Here is a 25,065-nt window from a genome sequence, read left to right as displayed (position 1 = left end):
CACTTTGTAATAAGGAATCATTAAAAAAAAATATCCCTCTCATACTACAGCTGGTTTAGCTGAGCTGGGGTTAATACCTATATTTGGGTCCCCTAGTGTAGATAAGGCAATCTCACAATTGGCACCATTTTTACCACTTTGCCAAATAAGTTTTATTCCAGCAAGCATAACTAAAACAGTGATCAAAATAATCTCCCAGCAGCACCAACACTCCTTCACCCGAACTGGTGACACCACCAGTGGAAATTTTTTGGTAAATTTCTCCAGTGTAGACTTGGACAGTAGAACCAGGCCCTGTCTCTTCTTGCAAGGGACATGGTTTATGAAAACATTGTTTAAAGGGATGGAGCAAAAGAATTTTTTAAAATAGTCTCCTAGGCTAGGGTCCAACCTGAGCTAGAAAAAGGTTTTAAGAACGGTTTTAACATGGCATTTAGCTCAACACTCTTGCTGTTTAATAATACCTAGCTCTTATACAACACTTTTCATCTGTAGATCTCAAGCACTTTACAAAGCAGGTTAGTATCATTATCTGTGTTTTGCAGATGGGGAAACTGAGGCACAGAGACCTGTTCAAAATCATCCAGCAGCTAGCTGCAGAGCTGGGACCCAGGTCCCCTGAGTCCAAGCCTAGCATTCTAGCCACTAGATCAGGGTGGGCAAACTTTTTGGCCCGAGGGCCACATCGGGGAATAGAAATTGTATGGCAGGCCATGAATGCTCACAAAATTGGGGTTGCGGTGCGGGAGGGGGTGAGGGCTCTGGTTGGGGGTGCAGGCTCTGGTGTGGGGCGGGGGTGAGGAGTTTGGGGTGTAGCAGGGTGCTCTGGGCTGGGACCGAGGGGTTCGGAGGACAGGAGGGAGATCAGGGGTGTGGGAAGGGGTGCAGGTTCCAGCTGGAGGGTGTGCGTTCTGGGGTGGGGCTGGGGATGAGAGGTTTGGGGTTCAGGAGGGTGCTCCAGGCTGGAATTGAGGGGTTTGGAGAGCAGGACGGGGATCAGGGCTGGGGCAGAGAGTTGGGGCATGGGGAGAGGCTCAGGAGTACAGGCTCCAAGCGGCGCTTACCTCACCTAAAGTGACTCCCGGAAGCAGTGGCATCTCCCTTTTCCGGCTCCTATGCAGAGGGGTGGCCATGTGGCTCTACAAGCTGCCCATCTGCAGGCATGCCAGAGGGGTTATTGGAGCACATAGGAGCCGGAGCGGGGCCATGCTGCGGCTTCCAGAACCTGCGTGGTGTGGCCCATGACCCAGCGCCCCGGCTGGAGCGTCGGAGAAGCCCCTGACCCAGTGCCCTGGCTGGAGCGGGGCTGAGCTGCATAGTGTGGCCCTGACCCTGCACCATGGCCAGAGCGCTGGAGCAGGGCCGAGCCGCGTGATCCGGCTCCTGACCCAGCACCCCGGCTGGAGCGAGGCCAAGCCATGTGGTGCAGCCCTGACCCTGTTCCCCAGTGGGAGCTCACGGGCCAGCTTAAAACGGCTCACGGACCCATAGTTTGCCCACCTCTGCACTAGACCAACCATGTTTGTACCATCTTGTGGCTTTTTCTACCATTTGTAAAATGTCCTACCATTGCTGTCACTGGTGCAGCTCCATTTGTGGCTGCAGTGGTAGGAGCACTAGTAAGTCAGGCTGCTACCAGCCACCAGCTTTTTATCCATTGTTTTGTTTAGAGCTACTCTGAGCATGGGTAGATGACATGAGAGTTACAATGCTAGTCTCCGTAGAACTTACCGGTGTGGACCTCTACTAGTAGTAGCAAAGGCAGGAATTTTTAAGCAAGTTACTATGCTTTTTGGTGCATGCTCTTCCTGGCCAGTGTCACGTAGCTTTAAGCGGAGTCCTTTGCTCCTAGTTTGGGAAAAGCAAGGGAAGATCTGTGTTAGCAGTGTGCTCAATAACTGGCAAGAGGGTGTGTGTCTACTGTGACCCCATTAGTCATTTCAGGAACAGTCTTGTCTGTTCCTGCATAGAGTCATATCTAATCTTTGTTGGCCAGGACTTTAGTCATGACACTGCTTGAGGGTACATGACACTAATACAGAGAGTGGAGGAGGATTTAGGGATTGCCCCTCAATCTCACTGATTAAAAACAACTCAAGAGTTGGGAATACTGATGGTTTGGACAAAGCCTGTGGTTGTTCAGGTATCCATGTGTGAGCTCTCAGCTTTCTCTGTGCCATGATGTGGATAATTGTTATTTTTTAAAAATACTCTAATTTTAAAATGAAACTTGCAGGAATGGTGATCAGCCCAAACTGCTCCAAAGTGACTTTTATTACAGGACACACAGTATTTCCATCCAGTGGCTATGTTTCCAGAAATGACATTAAAACAGAAATGTACTTTCTTTTAGCTTTTTGGATACTTGTAGTTAAACTGAGTACTGGGATAGGAGAATGTTGAGCATTTCAAGCATATTGCTCCATGAACATTAAAATGATTAGTGTTCGGTGCATCAAAGTTTTTAAACCGGGTTTTTCCTCTTATAGTAATGATTTAAATGTTTGTGCTTCAGTGCTGCATGAAAGGTGGCATCGTTCTCCCAGACATTCTCAGCCACAGGGGAAAACTAGACTTGAAAGGAGTTTTTAAAAATATGGATGTGTTAGGATAAATTGGCTTGGCATTGACATCCTGTGGCGCTGCCCTCTGCTGGATGGAATGTCAGACGTCCCAGTTTGCAGAAAAGTTCTCTCCATTAGCTGAACTAGAATGCTGCTCCGGACGCCTCTATTTTGGAGATTGTGAGTTTTTTCTTTTTTTAGAACATAATGTCATGAATTCTTTCCCTGAAGCTGTATTTATGTGACTCGTTGACAAGCATGAGATCTGCATAATTCCAGCACTGGATCACTGCAGATTTTTTTTTTGTATGACACATGCTCCAACAATTTAAAATAGTGGCACTGACATATGGTTAGTCTGAGGCCTTTCAGATTCCTCTGTCTTGATTTTATGTACATTTATGGACTTTTTTTTTTTTTTTTTTGACATTGCTTAGTACTTTAGGTCTAAATTCTGCCCCACAGTGCCTATAGCACAGAGCCCTCAGCAGCTCCCTAGGGCCGCCAGGCTGTGCATCTGTAAACAACCACTTCCTGTGGGAGACGGAACATCCTTTGAGACAGCAAGGTAGCACTTATACAGATGCTCTGTGCTTTTATACACCCCCACACAGCAGTTTGGTGCCTCCAGTGTTCCAGGGGGAGCAATAGGGGAAATCAGTCATGGAGAAACTGAATGGGACCCTACAGGCCAAAACAGCAAAAGTGAGCTATTAGCCAGGGCAAGGAGACAGGTGCCTGTCAGGCAGAATGACACAAAGCGTGCCTCCCCCCCGGGCCTGGCAATTTCTTCTGGGAGCGAGCAGAACAGAGATCACAAGCCACACGTGCTAACCAGCTTGAGGAAGATGGGGCCATGGTAAAATTTTCAAAAACCCTCCTTGAATCTTAGGCTTCTAAGTCTCTTCTGAAAATGTGACCTATGCTCCTAAATCACTTATTTGCTTTTGAAAATGTAATGCACCATCCCTAGCTCTTTTCTTTTTTTTCCTCTCCTCCATCCACCTCTCTGTGTGGGAAGGTTACTGCAGCAGCTCCCAGGGCACCCACGGAAGACAGAGGGGCGAGAATTTATGGAGGGCTGGTGGGGAGAGGAGGCTCATTTGCATGAGGTTCCTACCCTGCACCGTTGAAGCACTCTGTACTACCCAGCTGGAGAGTGGATGTGGATCTTCGTTGTTCCCCACCTCCACACACCATCCTCTGGATTAGTTAACTCTGAACAGCTAGTTACTTAGACATACAGGGTTTCTGCAGCTCTTCCTGATGCATAAATCAGGGCCAGGATTTGACCCTTAGTTTGAAACAGAAGTAAAGCATTATAATTCATGTTGGAAGATGAGGTTGGATGAATCTGGCTTTATCATATATTTCCAGCACTGATCCCATTTGTTTTATAGGGGATTATCATTTTGATTGACAAAAGAACTGTATAACTCAGTCCTTGTTACTGTCAAGTTCAATGTTTGAGAACTCTGCCTCCATTAGCTAGACGTCAGATTGCTAATTTTCAGTCATCAATTGCTTTTTGGGAATGAGGAAAACTACACATTTCCCATTGGAAATATTCCTGAAGACATATTGTGATGCTGATGAATTCTCCTTTAAATTCAAACAAGAAAGCTTATTACTGAATTGAAAAAAAATCAAAAATTATCTTTACTAATACTAAGTTTTGTTAGACCCTCTTCCTTTTCACCCATTTGTTCTGCACAAAATTTAATTTTGGGGCCTAAAATTACCTAAAATGATTATTTGCATTCCTGTTTATAACAACTCCAATATGTATTTACCAAAAGCAATTTATTGTATTTAAGTTGCATTCCATTATTTTGCTTTAATTGAATGAAACTGGAGTTATTTGCTCATTACCAATGTGTGGTTTAGAAAAAAAGGTAAATATCTATTAGTAATCTCTTGAGAGTGGCTATTCCTGGAAATTACAACTGGGAAACATGCTTTAATATTACATCTCCTGACAAGAGATTAATATGGAAATAGATTTAAATAATGTTTTTAAAAGTCCACTTCTGATTCGCCAAACCAGTTCCTAATCCTGCCTCCCTACCTTGCATGCGTAAATATTATGTGTGTAGTCCCAATGGGCCTGGTTCACTTTTGCCCTGTACCTTGTGTAGTCATTTGCATCACTGCAAAGTGGATATTAAACACTAATATTCTGATCTGGTTGTACTTTACTCTCACTTTGCACTGTATAAATGACTACACAAGGTACAGGAAAATAGTGAACCAGGTCCATTGACTACCTGTAAGGTTTACTCAGGCTAATAAGGGATGCAGAATTGGGCCCCATCTTTCTATTAGCATTATTCTTAATAGAATGCTCCAAATATTTCAAATTTGATGAGTTGTGCTGAAATGAGTAACACTTAGTATGGGATCCAGCAGCCCCTCGTAGCTGCTCTATTTAGTTAAATTCTCTTTCATATTCCCAACTAGCACCTGCTGCCTTTCACACTGGCCTATTTTCAGTACTGTTTCCTCTTTTATAAAAAGTATGAAGAAATATAGGACATTTTGCAAATGAGGAAATAGAGCTTTTTTGACTGTGGCCTGTATTTCCCCATTCTCTGTGTTTGAATATGTGTGTGTGTTCAATAGAGGGCACCAGAACACAGGCTGTGATCAGTTGTTTCTGGTAAGTTTTATTTTTCCCCCTCTCGTGATCTGATGTAAGTGGGCAGAGTAAATTTGCTGAAAACGAAATCAGAGTGTTAACCTTCCACACACATTCAAGTGGGCATCTGTCATTGTATTAGGTTACAGTAGATACAGGAAATCTTTAGTTAGGATTAAGTTGTACTGTTCAGCCATATGCTGTTCTCCTCCAGCAGAACAATGTATAATATACCTAATAAAATCACATTGAAGAAAACCAGATTTTGGCCTTTGTCCAAATCAGACACACCACATGTTTTGCCTTTTGTAAATGTTCTCTCTTTAGCTTGGGCGAGGGAACAGTCCCCATGTAGCATACAGCATCTCCTCAAAAGCTATGCGCTTTCTTTTGTGTATCAATTGGAATTTTATTAGAGGTCTGCTCGGGTCTAATTTTAAAGGTCATCTAGACCACAGCTGACCTGAATCCACTCTGAATCTGAGAGTCTCAAGTCATTTTCATAATTGACCTGACCCTTATAGTCAGGCCATGTCAGGTTGCAAGGTCAGGGATGGAGTGGCAGGAACCAGAGCTAGCATAGCAGCATGTCCAGGATGCTGCAAAGAGACCCAGGTGTTTCTGCCATTCAGAAACCTGGCCCACACCCCTTCTCTCCCCTGCAGCTGCGCCAAGAAGCCCAGGGTTGCCCATACCTCAGTGAAGCCTCAGTCCCCCAAACTCCCAGCCAGGGCAGCCACACGGCAGGACAGACCCATTGCCAGGCACAGGGCAGCTCCCCTTCTCTCCTCCACTGCCACCTCCTGCCTGGCCCTACTGCAGGGTGGGTGGGGGCATGGGCCCAGGGGTGATGCAGGGAGGGTACCCATCTGCAGACCCCAATGAAAGCCTTCTGCTGTGCAGGAGGGGTGAGGTGCAGGGCAGGTAGTGCCTGGTGTGGGGTCCCAGCCAGCTTGTTGTTTCTCTCTGTTCACACCTGAACCGCACCCATGTGTGTCCTAAGGCAGCTGATGTGAATACAGCACCACCTCTCCTGGTGGCAGCACCTCCACCAGTCATTGACCCATGTAGACAAAGGACTGTTTACCACCACCCTACCAAGCCATCCCTACGGCTGCCTGTGACCCTGCGCCTGCCCCCAGTCTGCTGTGGCCTAATTTTAAAGCCTGACCCGAACCCAATCTAAGCATGTCAACTCATTTTCGTCTTCAAACTGACCTGAACCCAACACCTATAGTTAGGTCCCATTGGGTTTCGGTCGGGTTGCAAGACTACGTATTTTATGCCCTCTTTCTGTAAAGGTCGAGATATTATAAATTTTTACCAAGACTGCTTACAAACCAAGATCCTTGTGACAACAAATAAAAAAGATTTTATTATCTCTAATTCAAACATAGGGCCTGGTTCCACAAACCCTTACTCATGTAAGGGAGTTCTTATGTGAGAGTAATGACTACTCACATGGGGAAAGGTTTGCAGGATTAGGACATTAATTTCTATCCTAGGTAGGCATAGGAAAAGTTTGACTTTCCTTTAAATCTGCCTACTCAGTTTTTTTCGGGTGATACTAGAATCATCAGTGTGAGCTGTGATTTTTTTTTTTTTTTAAAATAGACTAACTGTGTGGGCCAGATTTTGATCTCATTACCGTAGATTTATACCAGAGCTGCCGAGGTCAGAATCTGTTCCTGTATTGGTACTTGCAATAATGAACAGGCTGATGTTCATTGAACATTGTGATAATTGCTGATTGGCTAAAAATTGCACACATGGTTAGTCACTGCTGCCGCATCCTAATTGTATGTTACCTCCCCCTGCCTCCTCCACTTCTTCCTGCCTAGTTGTTTGTCTCATCTACATGTCATGTCTTGTCGTTTAGACTGGACGCTCTTTGGGGCAGGGACTGTCATTTTTTATGTGCTTGTACAGCACCTAGCACAATGGGGCCCCAACCTAGTTGGGGCCCCTGAGGGCTACTGTAATAATATTCACCAATACTAACAACAACAGGTGACGAAGCTTGCATGTCCTTGTTTGGAGGTATGAATATTTTGAACATAAAAACAAAAAGTTAGAACTTGGATAGTGTAGACACTTTATTTTTCATTTTGATTGCTTTTTAATTACATCCTTCAAGCAATATAAATGGCTGGTGCAGAAGGAAAAAAAGCAGAAGTTGTCATTTCTCAATTAAAGAGTAGACCAGGCATTCCAAGGGCATACCTAGGTGAAGAGTGCGTATATGACTGCTCACATGTTGGCTTACAGTGGTTGGTAAAGAACTCTAAATGTTTTCCCTTACAGATGTGGTGTGTGTGATTGGTTCAATGAACATCTTTCTCTAATTCTTCCTCTCTGTGTGTCTTCACTCATTTAACCTCCAGATGGCACTATTAAGCAGAAGAGAAAATAACTGTGAAATAATGAGTCCAATGTACAGTAAAATTGGAAATTGAATTATAGCTGCTGAAAAAGGACAGTAGCCTTGAGGTTCTGATCAACCTGTACCCTTATCAGTTTTGTTTGCTGTTGCCATGTGTTAGGTTACCAGCAAGTTAATAATAGTGCTTCAGCAGTTCAAGGCTTAGTAGAATTGCTGTGGACATGAAATAAAGCTAAAATGAATTTGTGTCCAATATCATTGACATTAGTGCTCATTACTTCTGTGGTGTAAAGCCTCAAACCATCTAAAATCAATTTTAAAGATTATCCATTATTTTATAAAGAAAAGAAAATACATTTCAAGCAGCAACAAAGCTGCAAGTATAGCGTAATCTCATGAACAGTTAGTTACTTGCGCTTTAGCCTGGGTGGCAGGAAGCTACTAAAGGTACAATACAGGAAAATCTTTAGGGAGACTAAAGCTTATGCACGTTGAATTTAATGGGCTGGCTTTTTACTATATTACTCTGAATTAGAAATGCAGACATTAGTATTGCAAAAATGTGAATCTCCTCACTGTTATCTGTTTTTAAACCTGGAACATAAATCCCAGTAAGATTTACTTTAAGGAAACAAAAGGAATGAGTTTACGCCTCCAGTGCTTACGCTATGAATCTGTATTAATTGTGTGGTATGGTTGGGTTTTTTTTTTTCCTTTTTGTTTCATGATGTTTGTGTCATTTCTTGTTTGGGATTTCACGTTGACCAGGAGTGGCCAATGAATGATGGCTTTTCAAACTGTATTCATGAAGTTGTTGCTGTCGAGGAGGGAGGTGTGTGGGTTTGTAGGTTCTGTGGCTTGATTCATTTTTGTACACTATTAGGTGGTTTCTTTTGGGTTACTGAGAAGATATTTTTAAATGTACTGTGCATTAATACTTTGTAGGCATGGATTTTAAGAAAGACTATATTTGCGATGTCTATTTTTAAGAAAATTATCAGAATAAAAGCTGAGTTTTATCAATGTTTAAAAATGTCCTTATCTTGGACAGTAGCCAAAAGTGATCTCTGTTGCAGCCCCACTCTCTCAGATATATATAATTTCACATGGAATGTGATAGATCATTATGGGCCACTGCAAATATTTTTCATTACTGCAAACTTATCAATTTCAAGTGTGTGTGCAAACACACACAATACCCCAAAAATTAAAGTTTAATATTATAGGTCTATTTTCATTTTGCTTTCCTTTAACAGAAAGACAGAAATCCTTAAGTATATTACCATAATTAAAAATTATTAGTATATTGGTCACAATAGAGAACAATTTTCAGAGTTCATTTATATTTAAAATATTACAGTCCAAACACATGGTTAAAATTGGAAGAACCAGTCTGTTATACCCTTCATGTTAATTAGGGTATTTATAATACAGTTGATTTTTATTTATTTTTGCTTTCACCAGTTCTTATGTTATTGTCTTGTATCCGATTATATTCAGTAATGTTGCCAAATAAATGGAAAAGATATTGATAACTAAAAACTAACTTAAATATTTGTAAGTAGGCGAACATTAATTCTGAATGGTTCTGGCTTGCTTAAATATACTGCAGTAAATTTGCACGCAATGTTAGTTGTTAGTGTCATAGGCCTTATATTGCAAATGCTGAGTATTCCCATTGAGCTCAAAAAGACTACTCCCATGAGTAAAGTTATGCATGCACATCAGCATTTTGTAGATATAGACCCTTATTGTCGTCTGCTGATCATGTTAGAATAGATCTATTGTGTAATTTGTTCCTTATACAAATATTGCAGGAGCGTTGCATTTTCAGAGTAGCAATGCTAATACTCAGATTTCAGTCCTTGTAGAGAAACTCTTAATTTTCCAGTTTTTTTTGAATGCATTGTACTTGGATTACACAGTTCACATGATTAAACAGGTTATGCTAAATGCATTTGAAGGCTTATTTTCACAAACATAAACTACAGTTGAAGACAGACTTTTTCAAAAAACAGCTAAAATGAAGAGTATTGTCAGAACTTACTGAAAACATTTTATAAGCAGATTTAAATCAATGTACATCAATGGCATTTTTACTATCCCTTAAATATATATAAATTTGTAAAAGTGTAAATATGTACTTCTAGTTTTTGTTGGTGCACATGCATTCTATTTCACAAGTATGTCAAAGTCCTGACTTTTCATGCTTCTAAACTCCTTTACCTTCTTCCACTCCCCCAAGAGAAATCAGGCAATTGAAATTTTAAAGTAGTTTAGTATTTTTAAATATAGACAATTCTTGAATGTAGACCAAATTTCCATAAGTGCATGTGCCTTTGCCCCCCCCTTACAATCATTAATTGATCCACATGGTAATAACAGATGGTTAAATGGAAGAAACGCCCTTGAAGTTATTCTTAAAACAGATGTTCTTAACTATTAACTTCATGTTTTTACTCGCCTAAAATTCCAGATAATGTAATAAAAAGGTAACACATGCCTAATCATTTTATTATGTGCAGTGCATTCTGAAGCTAATTTGGGATTCATTTAAAAGCAGGACACCTTTGAGAAATTGTTCTAGTCATTGTGTGTTTTTCTTTTTTTAAAGGATCCTACAAAATGCATTATTGCTTTCGGACAGTAGACTTCACCTCTTCTTACAGACTCAGCTAAGTCCAGAAGATATTGAGGCTTGTGTATCTGGACAGACAAAATATTCCGTTGCTGATGCGATTCATAAGTTTGCCTCTTTGAAACGACGTTTTCCTATTGAAGAGGAAGAGAGAAAAAGAGGAAAAAATGATGCAGATTCTGATTCAGAGAGGTTATTTTCTTCCTTACATTCCGATATACATACATATATACATACACAGACTTCACTTTTTTGTTGATGTAATACTAAGATAATGAAAAAATTAATTGACTGAGATTTTATTGAGCTGTGACAGCTCATCATAGAAGTCTTCACACACACCTCCACACTGAATTAATGAATGCAGTAGAAATTCAATTATCTGCATTCTGATTATGTGAATTTCATTTAGTCAGACTTGAATTATTCGCGTTTAAATTATCTTGCTAAAAAAATATCCAACTGCACTCCAAATGGCTAATTAAAAGTCCAAATTTCCTGTCTCTCTTTGTGACTGGAGATAATTAAAGTTCTCCTCTGTTACTCAGGCTTCGAGTGTGTTGTGAAAACCAATTTCCTTTCTTTATTTTTTATTTTTTTTGTCCCCTTCTCTGTAGTTCATCCTCCGGGCTTGGACACACCAGTGATGACAGCATTTCACATAGATGTAAAGCAAGCACAGTCCCCGAAGAATCCTGAAAAATCATTTGTATATTGCCATCTTAAGACCAGCAAAATAATGTGTTCTCTCTCAATTTTCAAACAGCTTTGAAACTGTTTCTTTGTTTGTTGCTTTTATTAAATTGCACTGATTTATATTTACATGTCGCCTACTGTATTTAGGTTTATGCAGCCATTAAAATCTTGACAAATATTGGGCCATTGTTGCTTTATTGCCAAGTATGGCTGATAAAATATTTCCCTGGGTGACTCTGTATTTTAGATCTTAAAAAAGTAAAGGTATTTTACATTAGTTTAAAAGTTGTGTATTAAATTAAAATATACTCAAAGCAACTTTGTGTACTTTATACCAGAGAAGTTTCATTCTAAACAGTTGTGTAACATTGGTAATGAAGTTATATAGACCACAGTATTAACTTTTTAAAACAGCATGGTGACTTAAGGAAAACAGAATCTGTACTGTATTTGTTGCTGACCATTGAAGATATAGACTTTCTCCAATATTTATGGAAAACTTGCTCTTATCATGCACAAGAGCCAGAGGCCAACATTTTCAAACATAGATGCCTAAAGTTAGGCACATAAATGTGAAATGATTTCCAGGGGTGCTGAAAACCTTCAGCTCTCATGGAAGGTAGCAGGAGTTATGATTGCTCCCTCCCTGTGAAAATCTGGCCCCACTGAAGTCAATGGGGCATTTTGCACTGACTTCAACGGAGCCAACATTTCACTCTCGGTATCAAACTGAGGGACCTATGTCTGAAAATGTTAGCTAAGTTGTTCTAGATTAACATTTTAAAGGAAGTGAAACTGTCTTTCCAAAACAGGGCTGCCCAGCGGGGGGAGGGTGGCAAGTGGGGCAATTTGCCCTGGGTCCCAGAGGGGCCCCCACGAGAGTTTTCAGTGGCACTTTGGCGGCGGGTCCTTCAGTGCCGCCGAACACACGCGGAGTGAAGGACCCGCTGCCGCAGACCTGCCGCTGCTTCTTCCGCTCTGGGTCTTCGGCGGCAATGGTCCTGCCGCTCCATGTCTTTGGCGAAGTGCCCCGAAGACCCCAGGCCCCCTGAATCCTCTGGATGGCCCTGTTCCAAAAGGCTGATAGTCACATAGCTATAACACATTGTTCAAATATAGAACGCTAAGCTGTTGGGTACAAACTGAAATAACTGGAGTTTTTTATTTCACTTTTACTGTAGTCAACACATTGAAATATTGACTTTTTCACAAATGGCAGGCCTGGACACAACTTTTTAACCACAAACATTTGTTATAATCTACTTTGCTCTTTATAGCAGCAACTATGAGTTGGCTTGTCCCAGAGCCTGTCAATACAAGGAAGAAACCATTGAAAAGATGCAAGAATAGAATGGTCTCCTGTGTGTCACCCACTAAATTTGTTAGTCTCTAAGGTGCCGCAAGTAGTCCTGTTCTTTTTGCGGATACAGACTAACACGGCTGCTACTCTGAAACCCATTAAAAGAACTGCTAAAAAAAAAAATTAAAGATGTTTCAATGTTTGTTTATATTTGATGTTTAACTGTTATTAAAAACAACGCAGTGGGTCTGATCCTGTTCCCATTGAAATAATGGCAAAACTCCCCTGGATTTCAGTGCTGCAAGTTCAGGTCCAGTATGGATTTTGTCTCTGACAAAGATGCGGTAGTTAGTATCTTTTAACCTGTGAATTACAGAAACAATATATAATTAATTGGCCAGCTAATAAAAGTGAGTGTGGATGTGTTTTTAAATCATCCAGCTGGGAATCTGTATAGTTTTAGAAAGGTGTATCTTAAGATCTTGAGGATAACATCTCATCTCTTAGGTAGTTACTCTGACCCAGTTTTCTCTTCATGGTAGCACTTTCATAAGATAAATATCTGTTTCTTTTGCTCAGTTTTGTTGAATTGCACAAATATATCTAGTTGCCATCTCTGCTTGTGTGTAGAAGAGTCAACAAAATATTTTCATATCACAGCACTAGCATTAATTAAAGCAACAAGTTATCATGGCAAGATAGCTGCTATTGCAAAGTGCGGACTTCTTTTGGAATATATTGCCTCATTGATAGACTTATTATTTAGCAAAGATGCCCAAAACATCAGTGAAAAAATCTTGAAATGAACAAAAACTGAGAACTGGAATAATTTTTAGAGAAGGAAATTAATTATCACTTTGTTTACCATACTATTGGGGGTTGGGTTTTTTTTTTTTTTTTTAATGTTGAGCTAGATCATTGAATGCACTTTACGCTTTGTGGCCTGCTAACACACATCCTGACTGTCTGTTTGAAAGTAAAACAAATGTAAGAGTTGGAGAATCTTTGTGACTACTTTCTATAATTCAGGGATCTTGTCTTTTGTGTATTAAAGAGATTTTGCAAAGCAGCCTGTTTCAGTGATAAATACTTGGGATTCATAATAATTGTATTATTAACTTTATCACACTCTTCACAAGTTATATCTGTGCTCTAAAATCTATTGCATTACCTTCTTCCTATCCTGCATGGAAATTAATTTAAAATGTTACTCTTTTGAGTTCTCTGTATACCTATTATTAGTGGAAACGTTCATGTTAAATGATAATGAAGAATATTCTGTTCTAGGGTTTGTTATGTAGCAAGAAAAAATTGTAAACATTGTAAATGTTTTAGGATATGTTTATTTTGTGAAATTCAAAAATTTTAAGAAGTTTTATATTTAATTAGTGTGTGTTGTGATTTTAGCACTACATCAAATATTTTTTTTCTACAAGAAACATCTTTTTGAGGTTTTGATTCTTGGTTTTTGTTGTTTTTGACTATAAGTGACATTTCTGTCTAGTTTTTCAGTCAGGGTTTTTAATGTGCCACTCCTGCATCCAAAACCTTACATCACTTTAATTGTTCCTCTTTTGCTGCTTTGCTACACTTACACTTTTATAAGAAAGTTTAGTAGAAACAGAACTTTAAGTAATTAAATGACAAAAATAAATTGCTCTGTTTTAACTTGTAAATGAGATTTATTTTATTTTTAAAATCCATTTCCTAATTTATTTTTGTCATGACTTTTAGTAACTCTCCACAGTTTTCTGTTTCTCACATATTTTTGTGTTTGCTATGTTGTTAAACAAACATAAATAGCTCCAGTCATTTACATTTTTGAATTGTAATGCATATTTAACTTAAGGATATTCTAAATCAGCATTCCAACAACCTGTTACTCATAATGCAACTGAAACATTTCTATAAACAAGGTAACAAAAATCCTCTTTTAAAAGAAAACCATTCAATAACAGACAACTCCGTTTTTATAAACATTAAGAGTAAGAAACTTGACAGTTATTTTCTCAACACACATTTCTAAATTCTGTACCCCCCTTTTCCAAATTCTGTGCATTTTTGTTTCTAGAAATATTTTTGTGATTTGTTGAAGATAGGTTTTCAGAACTATATTAAAAAGTATCCAATTATATTTTTGACATTATCTGTTTGTAATACAAGAAGCGTGTAAAGTTAGCAACCCTTTTAAGGGCTGGGTAAAATAAAACCATACATTTCTAAGTAGTTATAACAACAGTAGTAGGATCAATAATGATGATCAATGTTTATCCCAAAAAGGTGGGGTTTTTGTTGTTGTTAAACTACTTTTACAATGCTGCACTCTTTCTTTTAAACACAAAAATGTAATTCAGTACTTCCACTGTCAAGACTGATTCTGCTCATGCAAGGCCTTCAATACTTAAAGAAAGATAGACTTTCCCTCTTAAAATTAAAAATATTCCATTGTAGGTTAAACTGCTTTTTTGCCTATTTGAATAAACCATATTTAGAAGATAACTGAATTATCTTTTGTAACAGGAACCAAAAATACTCCTTTTGGTTTGGAACATTTAGAGTTCTTGAATTGTGAGATACCCATAACGTATATGTATATATTTCTAAGTATTCCTAATCCTATCAATTTTCCATGAGCAATTATACAATATTATGTTTTGCAGTTTTGCTATTTTATTGTAGGATTGCTGGTGGAAAGTTAAATAATAATGCCTGGTTGATACGATAACTCTACAATCTAAGTTTGCAATTACAATATATACTACTTAAAATCATCATCTACAGTTTGGCAAATACAAAACTGTTCCAGTTCCATGAGGAAATCTCTGCAAGTACTAAGGCAAAGCTGAGCACATCTGCTGGAAATCATATTTAAAAACCTGCAAATCAGAAACTTTCCCAACCCAAATATACTTTCCAAAACCTTGCTCTCTCTTGGTAGCTGTATGTTAGTAAGCAGTTCCTCTTGCCTACAGAATGGCAAACCTTTCACTAACTGATCCTGTAACTAAACCTTTTCCTAATTGTTAGGAACACAGTTCCCCCAGTTTTTTTTACATTTGCCACCAATTGATCTAGCAGCACAAACTCTTCCAGCGCCTGCTCCTTTCCTCTCCTTGCCTGTGCTCTCCCGCAAGGCCGCCGTGAAGCTTTCAAGCTACCTTTTCCTGCCATGAATTCCTAACTTTATAAATTCCCCTCACTAGCCATCTGGCTCCATGCTAAGAGGCAAACAGTTCCTCCAACAAGTGCCGAGTCATCAGCAGCCTCCCCCCCCCCCCCCCGCCCCCCAATCGCCTCCTGCCTTTCCTCCGGGAGGCAGCATTGGCAGCCCTTTCAGTTGAGTTTTGCTAGTTTCTTACCTCAGGGCCTTCATCCTCTCTTCCCCCCCACCCCACTTGCTGTGGCTTTTCCTGCAGCTGCAAGCCCAGACTGACTGTGTGTGCAGGGGGCTCGCGCGGCAGCTCGCTCCCTCCCCGCCCGGGAGTGTGTGTTCCAGGCGCCTCCATGCGCCCGGCCTCTGCCGGGGGCTGTTTGTCAGGTAAAGAAGCTCGCCGGCCTTGATCCGGTAACTCGTAGCAACCGCAACCCATAGCAACAGTGGGGGAAGGAGGGGGGGGGCCGGGATGGAAAAGGGAGGAGAGGGAGACGCAGCAAGTTGCCGCTTCTCCGCCCCCAGAGCCAGAACCCCGGAGTCTCGTGCGTGAGATCTGGGTCTCCACACCCACCCGCCCCCACTTGCAAAATACAAAAGCACCAGGAGATGCTGCCGCCTGGGGGGGGGGGGGGGATAGAGGGGGGAGCCAGCAGCATCCCCCTCAACACCCAAGGAAGCAGAGTTTGGAGGAGCGTGGTGGGGGGCGGGGGTGGTGCCTGGGGAGCTCTGCAGAGATCGAACATTTTCAGGGCGCTGCTGATTTATTCTTAAATGTATCTTCCTCCCCCCGCCCCGAATGTAAAACAAAAGGCTGGGAGGGGGGCGCGTGCGTGCGAGCCAGGCTGGGAGAATGGGAGGCGGCCTCTAGTGCCAGTCCCTGGGCCGGTGGGATTCTTTGGTAGGCAGAAGCCCAGGGGGCTGGGCTCCTCGGGGCAGGCTGGAGGAGGCTCCGAGCCAGAGGAAACCGTGTTGGTGTTGTTTTTTAGGGGGGGGGTGTGGGTGTGTACAGGAGTGCGGGATCCGAAAGGAGTGTGCCGGTCCCTTCGTTTTGGGGTAGCCCGCTCCTCTCTGCAGTTACATTTCAAATCCCAATCAACGCAATTACCAGAGCGTGGCCAACACTTTCCTGTTTGCTGCCCTCAATATCCCCACCTTCCATCAAATCTTTATGGCTTTATCTAGTTGCAGCGACACTTGTGTCCCCACGAATTCTTTCCCCCGGGACTGGAAGGAACTGATGCTTTGTGAGGTGGGTTTTTTTGTTTTTAGGGACTAGCAAAATAACCTCTGTGCATTGCTCACATGACCACAAGCCAATGCAATTTGGTCAGTCCTTCCTTTACATTAGATTAGAAAACCTAGTGCCTGCAATGGGAGTGCAGAGTCTGAGACTCTGCTGGGAAGAGAGCGTCGCCTCTGTGCATGATGATGGGGAGACTCTATCCTGCCTGGGCATGAGGCAGGCATTGCTTCCCACCACCAAGTTTGCCTGACCCGATTGGGCCGAGGGACCTCTTGGTACCTCTGTGTGTAATGCACCTACCGGCCGGAGGGAGGCGCTGCCAGGCGGAGAGCCCGCCCGGGGAGATTGAAGGGGCTGGGAGCAGAGCTCAAAGCTGAGCCACCGCCACCTGCCCTTCCCTGGGACATTCCACTCCAGCAATCTGTTCCCCAGCCCCTCTTAACAATGCATTAAATCTCTGTGGTGGGTGACAGGGCCCTTCTGGTTTGTATGGGACCCTCCCAAGAGGTGGAGATTAGGAGTATGCACCAGACACAGAGAGCTTAATGAGTTCATTGCATTTAAAACACACAGGCACACACACACAACCCAGCCAGTTCCCAAACCTGGGCATCTCTTTAGCCAAGGAAAAGGATCCATTGCTACAAAATACATATAGATCCACCTTCCCCATGTGCAGTGGCAGTGTGCTGGGGTGTTAGATTGTGTGTGAGCAGAGACAATGGCTTTCTGAGGGGCCCACTCCTTAATCCTCCCCCCCATACACACACAGCAGCTCTAAGCCCTTTAATTAATTTATTTTTTTTAACAAAAGCAATTACAGAAAAGTGAAAATCTAACGCGTGACATTTAACACTTCGCTGTGGCAGGCAGGCTGCCTTTAAATGGGGGCCTTTCTGCAGAACAACAAGAGCCAAAAGGCCCTGTGTCATGGAGTAATGTAAGACACAATCTTGCCTGCAAATGCACAATGAATCGGGAAGGATTTATGTAATTAATTGACCAGTCTTAACCTGTTATCGTGATGTAAGGAATTTGGAACTCATTAATTTGGGCTCTGACAGATTTCATATTAGAGCTGGCAAATATGGATTGAACCTCTTATTCTTGCAGCAGCTGGAGTTTCCATGACAGTGAGGATTAGTGAAGAAGACCTATTGCTGGAGTCAAACTGCCTCTTTTGTAATCAGCAGCCCTGCTCTGCGTTAAAGGGATAATGGGTGATAGGGGAGACAAAAAAAGTGTGTGTGTGCGTGTGTGGGGAGGGAGAGAAGATATTACCCTGGTGGTGTAGGGAAGAGTGGCCCTTTTGCTCACTCTGCTAATATTTATATAGGTCCCAAGCATTTGCAGCTGAATGAAAACCTTAATACCCATCACAACGAGAGTGCAGCTACCCGGAGCTAAAAGGAGAGGACAAGGCCACAGGCTGAAGATGTTCTGGGGGAAGTTTAAGGTTTAAAATGTGAGGAGGCAGGCGTTTCTGCAAAACATTCTCTGCCTGTAGCGCAGAGCCTGAGAGTCAAAGGCTGCAGAAGCCAGGAGATTCTAGGTTTAGGCCAAAAGGGAGTTGGTGCAATGCTTTAATTGTAAGTGAGCACACCAGGGCAACTCATAATGCAGGCTGGCCTTCCCTGGAGCACACTTACTGTCTCCTAGACAGTGGGCTACACACAGTCTTGTGCAAAAATAATGAATCTGTTGAGGTTCCTGTACTTTAATATGTGCCTTAGTCCCTCTGTGCAGAATTTATGAGTCATCTCTTAAGCAGTGTGAAAAGGTAGTTTAATGGTTAAGGGATTGGATCAAGAGATCTAGGTTAAATTTCTGGCGTGTCCACAGACTACTGGTGTGACCTTAGCAAAGCTTTTAATTCGTCTGTGCCTCAGTTTCCTATTTGTAAAACGGAGGATAATAATACTGCCTTTCCCACCCTTTGTCTGTTTTCCCTATTTAGGGACTGTCTCTGACTATGTGTTTGCACAGTGTGTAGCATAAAGAGGCCCCAATCTCCATTGTGGTCTCTGGGCACTAATGTAATAATAAGGTATCCAGACTCCGGTTTATATCTGGAAGAAAACAGTCTTAGACCTTTTATCTTTCCGTGGCAAGTCATAAATTATTGCGCAGAAAACCAATAAAGTTCTTAGAAGGAACACTAAATGCACTGAACCAGATCCCATCTACTTAAAAATCACATTTCTGTCTATAAAGTTTTTACCTACTATTGTTACTAATACAATTTACTGAAAGACGTTAAAGAAAAAACATTTCTCCCTTTTTTCTGATTTCTCTACTTTGTGCATTTGACAGCAAGTTTTGTATCTAGTCACTTTCAGTGTTTCCCCAGCATAGTCAGTGCACTAGGTCTCTCTTTCATTTGTGTGGGTCTTCTGCACAATAGCAAAAGAGAGAGAACAGCATTAAAAATAGGCAAATATGGCTGTGAAACCACAACATTTGACAGGGGGCAAATGTGGTGCCAAAAATACAGTTAGATTTGTGCTCTTTAAGCAGACCTATCATTTATTATGCATTTGGATAGTGCTTAGCACAATGGTGGCCTTTAGCCTGCCCATATAAATGTTAGATAATAATAGTGATAATAGGTTTAACTCATTTTATTTAAAAAAGACCAGATTGCAAGTTGATCATGCCCCTTTAAAGTGTATCTTTTTATTGCTTCCTGATAAATTAATCTTAACATATGCCATGGAGATTTTTATTTATCCACAGGTAAGACAACATTTATCTTTTACAGATTTACATGAATCTGTCCTAATAGTCGCTTAATCGATTCTGTACTTGCTTTTCTTAAGTGATCAAGAACAGCAAACGGCTCAGTTTACACTGTAAGTATACATTTTACCAAATTTTTACTCTCATTAAGTGTTGATCAAGTGTAACTAATTTCCTTGTTAAATTAAATGCGCTGGCATATGGTGAAGCTTAACGTTATTTAAAAACAACAAAACAAAGCATGTTTAAGGCTTTGTTTATTTGTAGGTCCTGTATTTTTAAGTATTTTCATCCTCTTTGATTCTCTCAGGTGACCAAATTCAAAGTATGAATCATTTACATTCTTTTCTTAATATTACCTTATATTTTGGATGCTTGCAAAATGAAAATTAGTGGTTATTATTAGTAATAGTGAAGGTTTTTGCAAGATATATGTTGATTAAAAAAACAAACATCATGTCATAGAAACTTTGAGATCAGATTTTTATTTTGTTTTGAGATGATTAACATACAATGCAAGGCAAAAACTATGTATATTATAATTCAGTATAGTCAAACCTTCCAGACTAATTCGTTTTTGCTTCAGATATTTTGTACCTGAAGAATACAAACATATATGGCTCATTAAAAGTTTAGTTTATTTATAGAGGGTAAATACAAATTTCTGTCTAGACCCAATGAAGGATGAAATGGTGGCCCCATTGAAGTCAATGGCCAAACTTCCATTGATTTCTGTGGGGCCAGGATTTCATTCAAATGGTGGATTTTTACCATTATTAGTACCACCTTGTTTGCTGCTTACGCTCAAATTGAAAAAGTGCCCTTTCCTACATGCAGCTTAGGTTAAAATTATGTCCTCTTTGAACCAACAGGTGGCCTTTTGAATGTAGTTAGTTTTTGCCTGTAAAACCGATGAAAGTCTGATTCAAGTTTAGGTATATTTTCAAATACTATCAGGATGTATTTTTATTTATGCAAAACATGGTAGACAAACTTTTGATTATTTTGTTTTCTAATCTGTATTGTAATGCAATTGATTTCATGCAGTAAACGTTTTTAGATGTCTACTTTTTCTCTTGGTCCTGGTTCTTGAATGTTGAATAATAAATAGTAATGATGATGAGTAAGGCTGTAAACACCATTCTCATTTCTGTTTCTCATATTTCTTCTCTCAAGTTACATCTATCTATGCTCTTCACTGCAGCGTATAGCTACCCATTGTTACCCTAAGATCATGCCAGTGCCAGAGGGCAAGGACCTCACTGGTATCAGGTAATGAGTTTCAGCTGGCCTGACCAATTCAGTGTACCCCAACTCATTATGGTTATAAACTATATCTAAAAGGTATAATGTAATATGTCATTGGAAATCTAATAACTCACTGATCATTAATATTCTTGTGTGGTGTATGTTGTGGTGTGTATTAAGAGTTATGGACATATGCTGAAATTATGACTAAAGTGTGTTTAAACCAGGCATGTCATGGGGAGTTGGTAAACAGGTCTATTCTAGACAAAGGAAAGTGTTTGCTTCTCTGACCAGTCTGGTCTTCAGGCAGACACCATTTACATAAAAGGTAAACAAAACTAACAAGAGGGGAAGGAGACAGCTTGGCAAGATGTCTACACACCAGCAGTAGAGAGAAATTTTATCTGAGCTATCAAGAGAGGGGTCTGAACCTCAAGTGACAAGCAACTGACTCACCTGATTATGTACATATTACTGTACAATAAAAGTTTAACGAGTGAAGTGTTTTCTGAAAGTTTAAAACCCACTGATGATTCATATAATTGTTAATTCTATGTATTAATACTACATAAAGAATTATGAATACTTCTTTCTGTTATGCTTTACACTCTGTGACCAAACAAACATGTCTCTCCCAGACAGAAGGGACCATCACAGCAATCTATATGTCACCAATGAAATTAAGTAAGGTGTGACAACAACAATGGAAGCTTCATTTACATTAAATCAGCAAAGGAATGGGAAGCCCACAGGAAGGGAAGACCAGCATGAGGTCAACCTGCCTCTTGAAACAAGATCACTAAACTGTGAGAGATTTAAGCAGAGAGAGAAAGCCATTTTGTCATCCATCACTGGACAGACACAAGAGGCCAGAGCTCTTGCAAGCTGAGAAAGATGGGTCCTTCAACTAAGGAGGGATTGCAGTCTCTGAGAACTGAATATAGGTGAGAAACCTGCATTGGCAAAGATTTTTCACCTTGGAAGACAAGGGAACCTAGCACCTTGTGCTTCTGTGGAAGGTTCTGATTGAAGGAAAGTCAGCCATGGCTGGGAAGAAGAATGACTGTCAGGAGGAACCATCTTGAACAAAGCCTGTACTGTGCTAGATTTTAAGTTTTAGACTACGCGTTTTCACTTTTATTTGCTTGTAACTATCTCTATTTTTATTTCTTTCACTTGGCATCACTTAACCATGTCCTATTGTTAACAAATCTGTTTTATTTTTACTATAAACCAACTCTGTGTTTTCTGTGGGAAAAGTGTATTTACCTCAGTCAAGTTAATAAGCTGTAATGTACTTTTGTCACTTGCAGAGCACACGGTTTGGGAAAACTTGGGACTGGAAGTGTGTTGAGGTCACCCTGTAAGAAGTAACTAAGGCTGGTGGTGGCCAGGGTGGGGCTGTTGTGCTATAGACAGGATGCTGGAGCCGGAGTTGCTGATCCAGGGATGTACAGCACACAGACACTTGGGTGTGACCTGCATGTTTTTCTGCTGGCTGCTAGTGTCTAGGCTGTGAGCTACAGTAGCGGGTCATTTCATGGACCCAGGGTTACAGGGCAGGTTGTGACTCAACCCCTCACTGGTTTGGATTGCACCCCATACACTACACACTATGCCAGTAGTGTGCAGTGTAGATGGAGCCCTAATGTGGAATCAGAGTGTTTCCTCCCCCCCCCGCCCAGGGGATAGTATGGAATGGCTATTGCAGTTTTAATGCATACGCTAGCTGTTTCACACTAACTAACCTGTGAATTCCCCATGTAGACAAGCCCTCAGTGTTTTTTGTAGACACAGGACTATATTTTGCTTTTTGTGGTATTTAGCAATATTTGGGACCCATTTCTTCTCCCTGGGGAATTTAGTATAAGTCTAGATGGGTTGTAAAGTAACACAGCATGTAGTACCTTCGCCCGCACTCTCAGAGTGAAATCCTAACTCCATGGAAGACAATGGGAATTTTACTACATTGATTTCACCAAGCATCAAGATACAGCTTCATCCATACTGTGTACCTTATGTATAGCAGCTGGTTGGATAGTTTCATAGTATAGGGCTGGAAAATGCATTAGACACGCTGTTCATGTTAAGCTTCCCAATAATTGCTACTTCTTGGTGATATAAAAGATCGCACTTCAGTGTCCTTTGTTATTGCTGCTTTGTAAAGGCTAAGGAAATGGGGAAAGAAGCAGAATATGACTTCATCTATCCAGATCAGGAAAATCATTCTTGGCCCATAAAATACAGAACTGTTGTTAAAAAAACCTTGACCACTGTATACTATCAGTTGATCTTGGTGATTGAGTTTTGACAGCAGATCTAAAACACCTTTTTGTTTGAGTATCTTCACATCACTGACATGTGATGCTGAAGGAGGGATACAGGGCAATTAATAAAAATACTTTATATTTCCTCTAATGCTTTCCATCCAAAGATCTCAAAGCACTTTGCAAACAATTAATCAAGTCTCAAAACACCTCAGGAGGTAGGTACTATTGTTTTACAGATGGGAAAACTGAGCCATAGAGCAGTTAAGTGACTTGCCCATGGTTGCACAGAAAGTCTGTTGCGATCTTGGAAAGGAATAGCAATTGTCCGTTGCCTATTTCTGTGTTATAAAGGACTTCCCAATGGGAGATGCTAGGTAACAAGCTCTTTTGAGAATCTGGCCACAATTGTGGATGCAGAGTACTTTTAAAAATATGATTTCTGGGGCCTCAATTTTTGAATGCCCAACTCAAGACATCTCAAAAACACCTAATTTTCAGAGGGCAATGAGTACCCATCCACTCAAAATCAGGTCCCTTTTGGTGCATTTCAGGTTGGGCACTCAAACACCAGGGCATCTAAAATCACTAGTCACATTTGATAACATTGGCCAAAGTATTTTTCAGGCTACAGCACCCATAGTAGAGTTCTGTGTTTATTTTGGGGAAGCGAGAAGCAGCGTACGCACCTTGCTGATTACAGAGTCAGAGAAGGGGAGAGAAGACGGAGGTAATTAGTGTATGCTTCTACATATTGGTTAAATGGGCAGCATCAACAGAATTTCCATTTAGGGAAACTAGTAGCAATGTTGTAGTCTTGTTAATATCAATTGGAATTGGTGCCTGAGAAAGCAGGATTGGTGTTGATTAGAAATTGCAGGAAAGATATTGATTTTGGGCCAATCCTGCAGTCATTAGTAGCCCCTAATAACGTTATTGGGACTACTAGCATAAGTAAGGACTACTCATTGAGTAAGTGTCTTAAATATATCTTATAATAAATATGGGCCACACTGGGCTGTTAATTTCAAGCAGAACTCCCCATAAGTGGGAGTTCTGTTGTTCAAATTATGCTATCATATGGCCCTCCATTATTATTTCCTCATGTTATAATAAAATTAGTTCTTGAAAATTGATCTTATTTTACAACTTATCATTTTAGAGATATAAAACTTGGTAGCATATGACAATCAATTTAACCAAATATATTGAAAATGTATTGAGATATATATTTTCTTTTCTGAAAAGGTCTTTTCCCCTTAATGCCATTTGTACAGGTTTCTGGCCAGGAAGAATTATGCAAACAGCTTGTATATAAAAACAAAACAAAATCTTGTTTCTTATTTCACAGGTATGTGTTGCATGTTACCAGAAATCACATGCACTTACAGAGTAAGATTTTTGTCTTCCATTGCTAACAGAGAGGCCATCAAGCAATTACAGAGAAACATATTTTCTTGTTCATACTTAAGACACATTTCTGCAACTTTGACTGACAGAAAGAGTCCTTATGCCTATGACTAAGACACCCTTGAATAGGATTTTACAGGATTGGCCCTGATTTTGTATTCTTCACATAAAACAATACAGCTTCTTTTCATTAGCATTAAACTATGCCGGGGCTGGCATAAAGACAGCCTGAGACTGAAGGAACAATTGACTCCTTTACTCCCGCCCACCCTCTGCTGTGCCCATTGGTGTCAGGGGCTGCATCTGAGGACTTCAGATGCTTTGCCATATGTCTGTCTGTCTCCCTATCTAATCACAGTGGCCTCTGAATGCATTACAATAAATTTAATAAAGGCCGGAATCTTAAATAATTGGACTCTTGTTCTCTCCCTCTATTCCATGAGCCTGTAGTAAGAGGCTCTCTTCTTTCCCTTGAGTAACATCCATTCGCTTAGTATGATTTTCATATTAGTCTTCCCCTCTTTGTTTCCCATCTCCCTGGGTGGGGTTGGTTCTGGTGGGAAAGATATGAGTCTTACATTTCCTTCTGAAGATTCACTTGCTTAAGTGCTTTGCTGGCTCAGGGTCAGAGAGTTCAACATTTGCAGGATTGAAACCATAAAGATCAAGGCCAAAACTTGGAGTTCTATCCAAAATTCTTTGGGAAGTCAGTGCAGTATGCAGAAAGCATTGAGGGGCTGTGTTTGCATTCACCTGTGTTACTTAACAGGGTAGTTGTCATATTG

At 40.7% G+C, this 25,065-nt stretch overlaps 1 protein-coding gene and 1 long non-coding RNA gene across 7 annotated transcripts in view; both read left to right on the top strand.

Moving 5' to 3' along the window:
• Positions 1 to 14,718, top strand: part of SNX10 (sorting nexin 10) — a 66,441-nt gene extending 51,723 nt beyond the window's left edge. For all 4 annotated transcript variants that reach the window (XM_073333653.2, XM_073333652.2, XM_078851767.1 and 1 more), the window contains 2 exons: positions 10,200 to 10,415; positions 10,841 to 14,718. In XM_073333653.2, coding sequence (XP_073189754.1) covers positions 10,200 to 10,415; positions 10,841 to 10,922 — 298 coding nt within the window. In that variant the 3' untranslated portion in view covers positions 10,923 to 14,718. The remainder of the gene's footprint in view (positions 1 to 10,199; positions 10,416 to 10,840) is intronic.
• Positions 14,719 to 15,582: 864 nt separating this feature from the next.
• Positions 15,583 to 23,968, top strand: LOC140907515 (uncharacterized). 3 transcript variants are annotated; one of them, XR_012157512.2, is made up of 5 exons: positions 15,583 to 15,757; positions 16,556 to 16,622; positions 19,436 to 19,468; positions 20,532 to 20,627; positions 21,242 to 23,968. It is a non-coding gene; the product is annotated as an uncharacterized LOC140907515 (long non-coding RNA). The 3 variants fall into 3 exon arrangements; XR_012157510.2 differs by having other exon boundaries at positions 19,378 to 19,468; XR_012157511.2 differs by lacking the exon at positions 16,556 to 16,622 and having other exon boundaries at positions 19,378 to 19,468.
• Positions 23,969 to 25,065: the final 1,097 nt, after the last annotated feature.

Source organism: Lepidochelys kempii, chromosome 2, assembly GCF_965140285.1.
Source record: "Lepidochelys kempii isolate rLepKem1 chromosome 2, rLepKem1.hap1, whole genome shotgun sequence".
In the NCBI taxonomy this organism is placed as follows: domain Eukaryota; kingdom Metazoa; phylum Chordata; order Testudines; family Cheloniidae; genus Lepidochelys; species Lepidochelys kempii.
Note: the sequence above shows the minus strand (reverse complement) of the source record. Positions and strands in the feature narration are given on the sequence as shown.